Source organism: Ranitomeya variabilis, chromosome 2 (assembly GCF_051348905.1).
Source record: "Ranitomeya variabilis isolate aRanVar5 chromosome 2, aRanVar5.hap1, whole genome shotgun sequence".
Taxonomy (NCBI): Eukaryota; Metazoa; Chordata; class Amphibia; order Anura; family Dendrobatidae; genus Ranitomeya; species Ranitomeya variabilis.
This window is the reverse complement of record NC_135233.1, coordinates 73,285,987-73,297,500: the sequence shown is the minus strand read 5'-3', so window position 1 is coordinate 73,297,500 and position 11,514 is coordinate 73,285,987. Positions and strand designations below refer to the sequence as shown.

Sequence of the window (11,514 nt, the reverse complement as noted above, 5' to 3'; positions counted from 1 at the left end):
AAAAACGCATTACTGTCTATGGGAAAGCATTCTTACTCATGTCCTTGCTTACACTTGCATTTGAAGCGCTTGCGTAGATTGGACTGCGCATATTTAAGACACGGCCTCCTGGAATATCGAATGCATGCGCATAAACTCAAACGCAGGCAAAAAACGCATAAAAACTGATGCACACGCAGTGTTTTTTTTTGCATTCATGCGTAAGCTGATGCAGATGATACGCTGCACACATAAACGCAAATGTGAACTTAGCCTAACATACATGTGCCTACCACAGAGATTTTTTTTCTAGGTGGCGTATTCTGTCTTTACTATGTGATAAGTGTTCAGGAAGCGTCATGGTGCCCCCCTATATGTTCTCCTGTAGTAATTATGAGGATTTCTCCTGCAGCGCATTCAGTACGCAAAGACGGACTCTGACCTGGTGTCCAAGATGCGGGGAACATTTGGAGATAAGGAGAAGAAGAAAGACAAGAAAAAGAACAAAGCTCTAGAGCAAGCAGCTAATGCCATGAATAAGAAGCCAACACTGGTGAGTAAAGAGCTTCCCGACCTCTGTATACAGGGAGTCCGCACGTCTGTACTCGGTGAAATACACCAGTGGGAGTGATTCATAGGATGAATGTGTGTGATGGACGTATCGAACACATTGTGTTGTCTGTAGCCTCCATATTCATGCTTGCTGGGGAAAAAACTAAAAAATGCAACATCCACTTTTTACGTTGTAGTTTTCTTTGTCTCTTCTGAATGGATCTGATCCCAAAGTTGGTACAAAACCCACAACTCTTAATTTTGGTAATTTTTATTTATTTTTTTTTTAGATGATGGAAACAGAAAACTCATTACCTGGAGGAGTACCGCATTCACAGGTAAACTGATCTGCGGAAAATCACTTTATGGCCACGTTCACACTTAGAAATGTAATGTAGTTCTTCTGATTCACAATGTCGCTTAGCCCATGCACAGGGGATTGCAGTAGCTTAGGTATCCATGGTTATTACCACTAACTAACTGTCGCTATAACAGTGGTCATAACCATGGATTTCTAAGCTACTGCAATGCCCTGTACATGGGGCAAGTGACATAGCGAATCAGAAGAACTATACTACATTTCTCATTGGAGGAATTTGCTAATATTATATCTACTACCTATTGGGATAGGATCTTTGAGATGAGAAAGCCCTTTAAGTTCTTCTGGGCCCATCTTTATTGGGATACATTCTTAAAGCATGTGTAATGGACGTGTTGGTAAATGAACCATGTACTGGAAAGATTGTTCATATATTAAACATTATATATAATTTGTTACACCTGTCATTTTATTTTATTCTTCTAATTTAAACTAGATTCCTGATAACCCGCCTAATTACATCCTATTCTTGAATAACCTACCTGAAGAAACCAACGAGATGATGCTTTCTATGTTATTTAATCAGTAAGTATTATCTGGTGTGCTTTTCTGAGATTGGTATGTCCTTACACATCATATCTCCTAGGATCCTGGTACTTTTTGTACTGCATGTATCGTGATAAAGCTGGATACTATTTGTCTTTGTCCCTAATAATTATGGCCTATGTTCACTTAACCTTTTCCCGACATGAGCCGTATATGTACGGTGCTGTGGGAGCTGCGTTTCCACAAACCGCCTTACAGATACAGCATGATCACGCTGAGTTCCGACACTATCAAATGTGGGTGTCATCTTTATATGAGAGCTGACACCCTGCAACAATGCTCAGTATCCATGCTGGCACCGATCGCGGACTTTTAACCCCATCTGATGCCACTGTCAATAGTGACATCGATGGGAATTACAGAGGGAGGGAGCTCCCTCTTTGCTGCCATCGGCACAATGCGATTGTGATCGCGTTATGCCGGTAGTCTCCATGGTGACCCCTGAGTCGAAAGATGGCCATAGTGTCACCCAGGGACGGTGGCCTTAAGCTCCTTCTCAGAGCAGGAGCTAACATGCCTCCTTCCTGCCTATGACACGCTGATCTAATGCCCTGTAATGCAAAAGTATTGCAGAGTATTACATCAACGATCAAGGCAGGAAAAGTTGATGTCCCATCCTGGTAGAAACTAAAAAGGTAATAAAGCTGTAAAAAAAAAAAGTTAAACTATTAAAATTAAAAATCACAAAATAAAAATATTAATCCAATAAATACATTTATTTCTGTAAAAACAATAACCAACCTGATCTATGCAACAGTCACACTAGTTAACACCTTCAGTAAACACCGTAAAAAATAAACATTGCTTTGTAAACAAAAAGTGGAATAAAACGCTATCAAAAAGTCCAGTAAATAAATATGGTATCTCTGAAAACATTATCTATACTTGCAAAAAACAAGCCAGCTAACAAAAAATGATCTAAATGTGGAATCGGTATAATCGCACGGACCCAAATAATAAATCTGTCTTATCACAATTACCACACAGTGAACGGCATTTAAAAAAAAAAAAAAATGTTTCTGAATTGCTGGTTCATCCTGCTTCCCAAAAATCGGAATAAAAAGCAATCAAAAATCATTGAGCGCGAAAACGGTGAAAAAAAATTCAACTCATCCCGCAAAAAACAAGCCCTCACATGATGGTCGACTGAAATATAGAAAAATTATAGCTTTTTTGGGTTTTTTTAGTGTGTGACAGCAGCCAAATGTTAAAAACCCGATACAATTCTGGTATCGCTGTAATTTCATCGACTCGAAGAATAGTTGTTCTGCGCGAGGAACGGCGTAAAAAAATCAAACCAATTCACCAGCTGTTTTTTGTTGCTTTTTTTTGTTTTCATTCCGCCTTCCTAAAGATTGCAGTAAGGTACGGGTCATAGTTATCCTGCATTTTATGCTGAGCGCTTACTGGGATTTTCCTGTAAATCTCTGAAATACGTGATTCAGATGTAACCCCCGGTGGAAGATTCCCTATAATGAGGCAGATGGAGGCACTGTGGACAATGTCTGGCTTGTAAGCTGGCGATTGTCTTCTTAGGCATGCATAAAAGCACGGCCGACGACAGTTTTCTGCACCTTTAAAAAGGACACTGAACAGAGGCCAGACGGAGTCCAGAGTAATTCTGCTGCCTCATTATAGTGAATAGATCCATCAGGGGTTTCATCTGAATCTCGTCATTCCGAGATTTAGATTGAAACCCTGATATTAGTGCTCAGCTTAGAGAGTAGGTGAAATGTGATGTAAAATGTTCAGTAAAAGCTTCAAATCAATCCACAAAAAAAGCAAGTCCCCACTCAGGTCCATCATCTGTTAGCAGAAATATAGGGGGATTCCACATTACTGATTAGTTCAAAGACCCTGGAAAAGAACTATGGCTCCTCGGGTGCCCCCCCCCTCCCCCTCAGAAAAGAAATCCATCAAATTCTGTGCTCCCAAATCCAAATGCCCCCTCCCTTCCCTTGTGAGCCCCAGTGTGCCTAAACCACTGTTAGCATCCATGTTTGGCATTTCTGTAGTGATGACAGCCCACCTAATTTATGGGTGCGTGTCTCCAGAAGCATGAGCCTTTGCACAATGTGCTGGGCACTATAGTGGAGGATTTGCAATTTTCCCTCAGCAACATCTACTGCTGTTTGTTACTGGAAAACACCCATGGAGTCAAAATATTCACTACATCTGTATATAATTTCCTAGAGGGGTGTAATTTCCAAAAATGGGCTCACTTGAGTGGGGAATTTTGCTGTTCTGGTACTTAAGGGCTCTAAACTTTAGGCCAAAGTAAAATTTTAGTGGGAAAAAATAATAATTTTCCATTGACTTAGCCCAGTGTTATACAATTCTGTGAATCATTTGAGGGTTAAAAATGCTCACTATTGCTGTAGATGAATTCCTCAAGACATGTAATTTCCAAAATGTGGAGGTTTCTGCTGTTTTGGCATGTCTGGGGTATTCACAATCTGTTCCAGCTAAAATTGCACTTCAGAATTCAATTGGCGCTCCTACCCTTTTGAGTCCTGCCGTGTGCCCAAACAGAAGTTTTCCACCACTTATTGGGTTTCCGCGTACTCGGGACTTTTGCATAACAAATTGTGTGGTCCATTTTCTCCTGTTGCCCTTCTGAAAATGAAAAATTTGGGGCTAAAGCAATATTTTTCATATTTGCAGCTCAACGATATAAAATTCTGTGAATCACCTGTGTGTTCAAGGTGCTAATCACACCTCTAGATAAGTTCCTTGAAGGGTGTAGTTTCTAAAATGGGGTCATTTATGGGGGGTTTCCAATGTTCAGGCAGATCAGTTCAAACACGACATAGCTTTCAAAAAGTCAAATGGCTCTCCTTCACTTTCGAGCCTTGCCGTGCGCCCAAACTGTAGATTTCCCTGACATATGGAGTATTTGCATGTTCAGGAGAAATCGCACAGCAAATTGCATGGTACATTTTCTCCTGTTAACCTTGTAAAATAAAAAAAAATTGGGGCTAGAAGAATATTTTTGTGGGAAAAATGTGATTTTGTAAATATTTATTTTTTTATTTTTCGCGGCTCTGCTATAAACTTCTGTGAAGCGCCGGGGTGGTTCAAGATGCTGATATCTTATCAGAGAAATCTGCTTCTTTATCCTCCTAGACTTTTCATTCTGAAAATTCTCAATGCACGGTCTTTAGTGACTATAGATTTACATTACTAAGATGGCAGTTGTAGATTCTATGCGGGAGGGAGGAGCCTTAGCTCCTCCCTCTCCACACCACATAGAATCTCATCAGCACCAACTGTCACCGCCTATCTCAGCGATGTGAAAGTCTTCACTGAACATTTTAACCCTGAATTGAGGATTTTCCAAATAAATGATAATTCCAGGAGGAGAAGGAAGCAGATTTCTGTGAGATATACGGTATATACTCGAGTATAAGCCGAGACCCCTAATTTTGCCACAAAAAACTGGAAATACTTAATGACTCGAGTATAAGCCTAGGGTGGAAAATGCAGCAGCTACCGGTAAATGTCAAAAATAAAAATAGGTACCAATAAAAGTAAAATTAATTGAAACATCAGTAGGTTAAGTGTTTTTGAATATCCATATTGAATCAGGAGCCCATATAATGCTCCATACAGTTCATGATGGGCCCATATAATGCTCCATACAAAATACACCCCATATTATGCTCCATACAGTTTATGATGGCCCCATAAGATGCTCCATATTAAAATATGCCCCATGTAATGCTGCACAAATGCTGATTATGGCCCCATAAGATGCTCCATACAGACATTTGCCCCATATAATGCTGCACAAATGCTGATTATGGCCCCATAAGATGCTCCATACAGACATTTGCCCCATATAGTGCTCCATACAGTTCATTATGGCCCCATAAGATGCTCCATAGACACATTTGCCCCATACAATGCTGCACAAATGCTGATTATGGCACCATAAGATGCTCCATAGAGATATTTGCCCCCATATAATGCTGCACATGGCCCCATAAGATGCTCCATAGAAATATTTGCCCCATATAACGCAGCACATGGCCCCATAAGATGCTCCATAGAGATATTTGCCCCATATGCTGTTGCTGCGATAAAAAAAAAAAAAATCATCACATACTCTCCTCTTGTCGCTCAGGCCCCCGGCACTTGCTATAGTCACTTGTCCTCCTTTTCCACCGCTGGGCGCCGCTGTGTCTTTTTGCCGCGTCCTCTGCACTGACTGTTCAGGCAGAGGGCGGCGCGCACACTAATCGTGTCATCACGCCTTCTGTCTGACCTGAACGTCACTGCAGAGGACGCAGAAGACAGAGCGGCGCCAACCGTAGGACAGGTGAATATGCCCGTTATACTCACCTTCTCTTGTCGCGGTCCCTGCTTCTCTGGCGCTGGCAGCTTCTTCCTGTATTGAGCGGTCACACGGTACAGCTCATTACAGTAATGAATATGTGGCTCCACCCCTATGGGAGTGGAGTCTGGTCCAATACAGGAAGAAGCTGTCAGCGCCCGGTGAACCAGGGACCTGTAGGGACCGCGCCAGGAGCAGGTGAGTATTAGACAGCTGCCGCTCCACCTCCCCTGCCGACCCCTGGGAATGACTCGAGTATAAGCTGAGGGGGGCAATTTCTGCCTAAAATAATGGGCTGAAATTCTCAGCTTATACTCGAGTATATACGGTAATACAAAGTTGCTTAGTTATCACGTGTATTATTGATTTATTCAATAAAAATTAAAACAACAGTTACTCTTTAACATGCCATGTGTCCTACAGATGTGTTTCCTACACATTTGTTGTGCGAGTTTCTGGCTCCATAAGAGCTTTTTAGATCCAAGCTTCCACGGGTAGGAATAAACCACCATTCAGTACACAGAAAGCATGTGGATCAGTGACTAAAAACCCCGAGCTCTAGCACCGCAAAGCATATAAAATGTGTTTGTCTTGAAATAACGTGTTGGGAGTTTCTTGTTTTTGCTCCTAAAAAGTATTTTCATATGAGGAAAAGGAATATAGTGCCTGAAACGCCTTATGTTTTAAGACAGAAATACACTTTATATGCTTTGCAACACTATTGCCCGTGTTTTTTATTCACTTATCTACATTCTTTAGATTAGATATTTTTGATACCACACTGCAGAATATTAGTTTACTGACCTTTTTCATATTAGTAAAACCAGTGTCAAGTACTTTTTTTTTTTTTTTTTTTTTTTTTTATAATACCTGTTGGAAGTTGCCATAAGATGATTTAGCTGTCTTGTGTATAAATTGGGTAGTCGCTGATTTTTAGGAGTCTCTAGACACTGGTTGCTGTATCTCCCATATACCGTACATACAAAATAATAATCTCTAAATCTCTACCATCAACCTATCCCAGCAATTTACAAATCAGAGGGGGCATGCGCAGACTATATCAGACATTATAGAGTAACATACAGCTCTACCAAGAGGAGTGAGGGTCCTGCCCGCGAGCATAATAATCATTTTTATTTCTGTAGCGTCAACATATTCCGCAGCACTTTACAATTTTAGAGGGAACTTGTACAGACAATAAAGATATTACAGAATAAACATAACTCAGATACCAAAAGGAGTGAGGGCCCGGCTCCTTGCAAGGTTACAATCTATGAGGAAATAGGGGGTGACACGACAGGTGAATGGTAAAAGGTGCTTATATTGTAAAATACTGCCATAATCTACTAAATAGGGTATGCATATAAGGCTGCATGAACTGGTCACCAGCCAGTATGTGTACTACACAGAAGGCTAGTCTACATCCGTAGGAAATAGCTACATCCGTCAGGAAATCCGCTCCCAGACACCAAGTGCAATGACTCCCATTCCTCCCTGCATCTCCCCTGGCTCACTCTCCACATTCGATCCCATCACAGAAGAAGAAGTCTCCAAGCTCCTCTCCTCTTCTTGTCCGACTACATGCACCACCGACCCCATTCCCTCACACCTCCTCCAGTCTCTCTCTCCAGTCGTCACAACTCACCTAACTGCAATCTTTAATCTCTCCCTCTCCTCTGGCATTTTCCCCTCCTCCTTCAAACACTCTATCATTACTCCATTACTAAAAAAACCCACCCTTGACCCATCATGTGCAAACAACTACAGACCGGTCTCCAATCTACCCTTCATCTCAAAACTCCTGGAGCGCCTAGTCTACTCCCGCCTTACCCGTTACCTCTCCACTTATTCCCTCCTAGACCCTTCACAGTCCGGGTTCCGCCCCCTACATTCAACAGAAACTGCACTCATCAAGGTGACCAATGACCTTCTGACAGCAAAATGTAACGGTGACCACTCTCTGCTCATTCTCCTCGATCTTTCTGCAGCTTTCGACACTGTTGACCACCCTCTCCTACTCTCTAGGCTCCAGTCACTAGGCATTAAGAACACTGCTCTCTCCTGGTTCTCTTCCTATCTTTCTGAAAGCTCCTTCAGTGTTCTGTTCTCCGGCTCCACTTCATCTCCTCTTCCTCTCACTGTCGGGGTACCTCAGGGCTCAGTCCTTGGCCCCCTTCTCTTCTCCCTCTACACGGCCCCAATTGGACAGACCATCAGCAGATTTGGCTTTCAGTACCATCTTTATGCTGATGACACACAACTATACACATCAGCCCCTGACCTTACCCCCGCTGTACTACAGAACGCCACTGACTGTCTGTCTGCAGTCTCTAACATCATGTCCGCTCTCTATCTGAAGCTCAACCTCTCCAAAACTGAACTTCTTCTGCTCCCGCCTTCTACTAACCTCCCTAAATCTGACATTTCCCTCTCCGTGGGTGGCACCATAATAACACCCCGGCAGCAGGCACGCTGTCTGGGTGTCATGTTTGACTCCGATCTCTCCTTCACCTCCCACATACAATCTCTTGCCCGCTCGTGCCGCTTACACCTAAAGAACATCTCTAGAATCCGCCCTTTTCTCACCATGGAGACAACAAAAACTCTCACTGTCGCCCTAATCCACTCCCGTCTGGACTACTGTAACTCTCTTTTAATTGGCCTCCCCCTCAAGCGACTTTCCCCTCTCCAGTCTATCCTTAATGCAGCAGCCAGGGTCGTCCATCTGGCTAATCGTTACTCGGACGTGTCCGCTCTTCGCCAGTCATTACACTGGCTGCCCATTCATTACAGGATACAATTCAAAGTACTTGTTCTCACCCACAAAGCTCTCCACAGTGCGGCACCCCCTTACATCTCCTCCCTCATTTCTGTCTATCGGCCTAACCGACCTCTGCGCTCTGCAAACGACTTTCGACTAACCTCTGCACTAATCCGTACCTCCCACTCCCGACTCCAAGACTTCTCCCGTGCTGCGCCAATCCTCTGGAATGCTCTACCCCAAGATATTAGGACCATCCACAACTTGCATAGCTTTAGGCGCTCACTCAAAACTCATTTGTTCAGAGCGGCCTATCGCGTTCCCTAATCAGTCATTTTATGTTTGTGTGTGTGTGTAGCCCATTCACTATCTCCATCTACCCCCCACCCCCTGAAGATGGCTGGACCATCATTGTAAATACATCATTGTAAATACACACCTGTACTTTGTATCTCCCCACCTCATTGTAGATTGTAAGCTCTCACGAGCAGGGTCGTCTTATTTTGCTTTATTGCTGTATTGTTAACATTGTTACCTATGACTGTTGTGTTTGAAACTGTTAAACTGTAAAGCGCTGCGGAATATGTTGGCGCTATATAAATAAAGATTATTATTATTATTAAGTGCATGGAAGGTGTGTGAACAGTCTATATATAATATATATATAATAGCTTACAGTCTATGAGGAAATAGGGGGTACGAAAGGTAAAATTGCATATTGTGTATGAGGAGGTTCGGATTCCCTGCTCTCCTGTCTCGCCATACAGACAGAAGCATCAGCAGCGTGATGGTCATTATACAACAGTACTCGGCTGTGTAGCTGTGAATTCAGCACTGGGATGAAATAAAACACTCACTAGGAAGTAGTAGCTGCCTGTTCTCATTGTCGTCCTACTCTCTCCTTACTTTTTAATAGTCTGATTCCTCACTGTGCAGACAGTCTATCTTGCTTTGCAGCATTGATGGTGAGCTAAGTAGGCATTGGAAGGTAAAGAAGTGGCTCATCAGTGGAGAAAGACTGATTGATCATGTTAATATTTCTTTTATTCGCTCGTACTATAGAATTTTGCTTATTAAGTTTGTGACCATTTAATTCAAGGGAAGAATCCTTTACTGTTTGTTTTTATTTATAAATACATATAAATTGGGTCTAAGCTACCTAATTCATTAAAAATAACACTTACTAATACTTTCAGGTATTGCACCTTCTCTTTCCACCTTGTCCTTGCAGTACCTGCCGTCCTGCTGCTAGAAGCTGTTCTGCATGCTAAGGCTACTTTCACACTTGCGTCTTTTTCCCTCCGTCGTTATGGGCAAAAAATGGATCCTGCGACGGATGCGTCGTGTTTTGGCGGATTAGGCGCACAAAAAAACATTCAATGTAACGTTTTTTTTGTGCGACGTGTCCGCCATTTCCGACCGCGCATGCACAGCCGAAACTCCGCCCCCTCCTCCCCGCTCATCACAATGGGCAGCGGATGCGTTGTAAAACTGCATCCGCTGCCCACGTTGTGCTAAATTTAGCACAACGTCTGTCGGTACATCGTGCCGACGGTTTGCGACGGCCCCGTACCGACAGAAATGTGAAAGTAGCCTTAGCTACTGCCATTGCCATCCACTCTATCTGTATTGCACTGCAGTATGTCTCTACTCTCTGGGGTGTTTTTCTTCTTTTTTTTTTTTGTTTAGATGGCAGCTGATATTTCTTTGAAATGTTAATGTTTTTAGGGCAAGATCACATAAAGAGCAGCTAATGTGCATTTTGATAACTCGGCATGCTGTAGCTTATAAGTGCACGTAATCTATAGTGTCCTTGATTCCTACTATAGCATATATAAGTGGCAGCACTATGTATCTTTATGTCCAGAAATATTTGTCGCTCTGCAATTTTCTTAGTCTCGACCACTTTGACTCTAAACTTTACTAACTTTTTAGCTTAATTTTTCTATATTGTCATCTATGATAAATGTGATCAACATACTGATTTACAAAACTCTATGGGACGATTGTGACTGTTCTGTATTCTGAGTGTGTGATTTCCTTTTTATTTTTTTCCCCAGGTTTCCTGGCTTCAAAGAAGTCCGTCTGGTTCCTGGAAGACACGATATCTCCTTTGTAGAATTTGAAACCGAGAACCAGGCAGGGTCCGCACGAGACGCACTTCAAGGGTTTAAGATTACACCATCTCATGCTATGAAGATCACATACGCCAAGAAATGAGACCGATTATCTTAGCTGGACTTATTTATGACTTTTTATTTGTTCTTTTCTCAGAGAATTTAAAATTCATGTGCAAATCTCGAAATACAGAAGGAGGATACATTTGTTGTCCATCGGATCCATGCTCTAATTTTGTATAAATAAAACATTGACTTTTTAGTTACTGATGGTCTAAATGATGAATCTGTTATCTCTGTGGTTGTCAGGCAGCGTTCTTAAACACTCTGACGGAAATAGTAGTATCGGGTAAAGGGTATAAGTGGCATTTAAAGCTGACTTCTTCCCCTCCTTCTATTAAATAAACCCAAAACCAAATAAATCATTAAACTATGGGGCTGATTCATCAGTTTTCGCCAGAATCTGGTACAGAATGGTTTGAAATGTTGCAAACTTTTATAATTTTGGGTGTTTTTTTCTCTAGTCCTGGACATCTTTGACAATTTTTGGAAAAAGTGGATGGAGCATCATGGAAAAGGGCATGGCTGACGAATTCAATAAAAATGTGTGTGAATTACAACAGAAATGTACTCCAGTCCCTGACTATAATACCACTGTAGTAGTGGTGCCCAGCAGCTGAAATATTTGCAATCTGTTGAGGCACGCATCCTTTAACGAATTTGTCGAATCTTAGACCGTTAAGAGAAAATATCGGTCTGGATCAGGCCTGGGCAAACTGAGTCTTGCGAGCCACATGCGGCCCCCAGGCTTTGCCTATCTGGCCCTCTGACAGTCACAGCCAGA

General features: G+C 42.3%; 1 protein-coding gene across 3 annotated transcripts in view; it reads left to right on the top strand.

Annotated features, from left to right (window-relative positions):
- Positions 1-10,936, top strand: part of SNRPB2 (small nuclear ribonucleoprotein polypeptide B2) — a 30,437-nt gene extending 19,501 nt beyond the window's left edge. For all 3 annotated transcript variants that reach the window (XM_077282557.1, XM_077282558.1, XM_077282559.1), the window contains exons 4-7: positions 392-532; positions 822-869; positions 1,347-1,435; positions 10,614-10,936. In XM_077282557.1, coding sequence (XP_077138672.1) covers positions 392-532; positions 822-869; positions 1,347-1,435; positions 10,614-10,773 — 438 coding nt within the window. In that variant the 3' untranslated portion in view covers positions 10,774-10,936. The remainder of the gene's footprint in view (positions 1-391; positions 533-821; positions 870-1,346; positions 1,436-10,613) is intronic.
- The last annotated feature ends 578 nt before the right edge of the window (positions 10,937-11,514 follow it).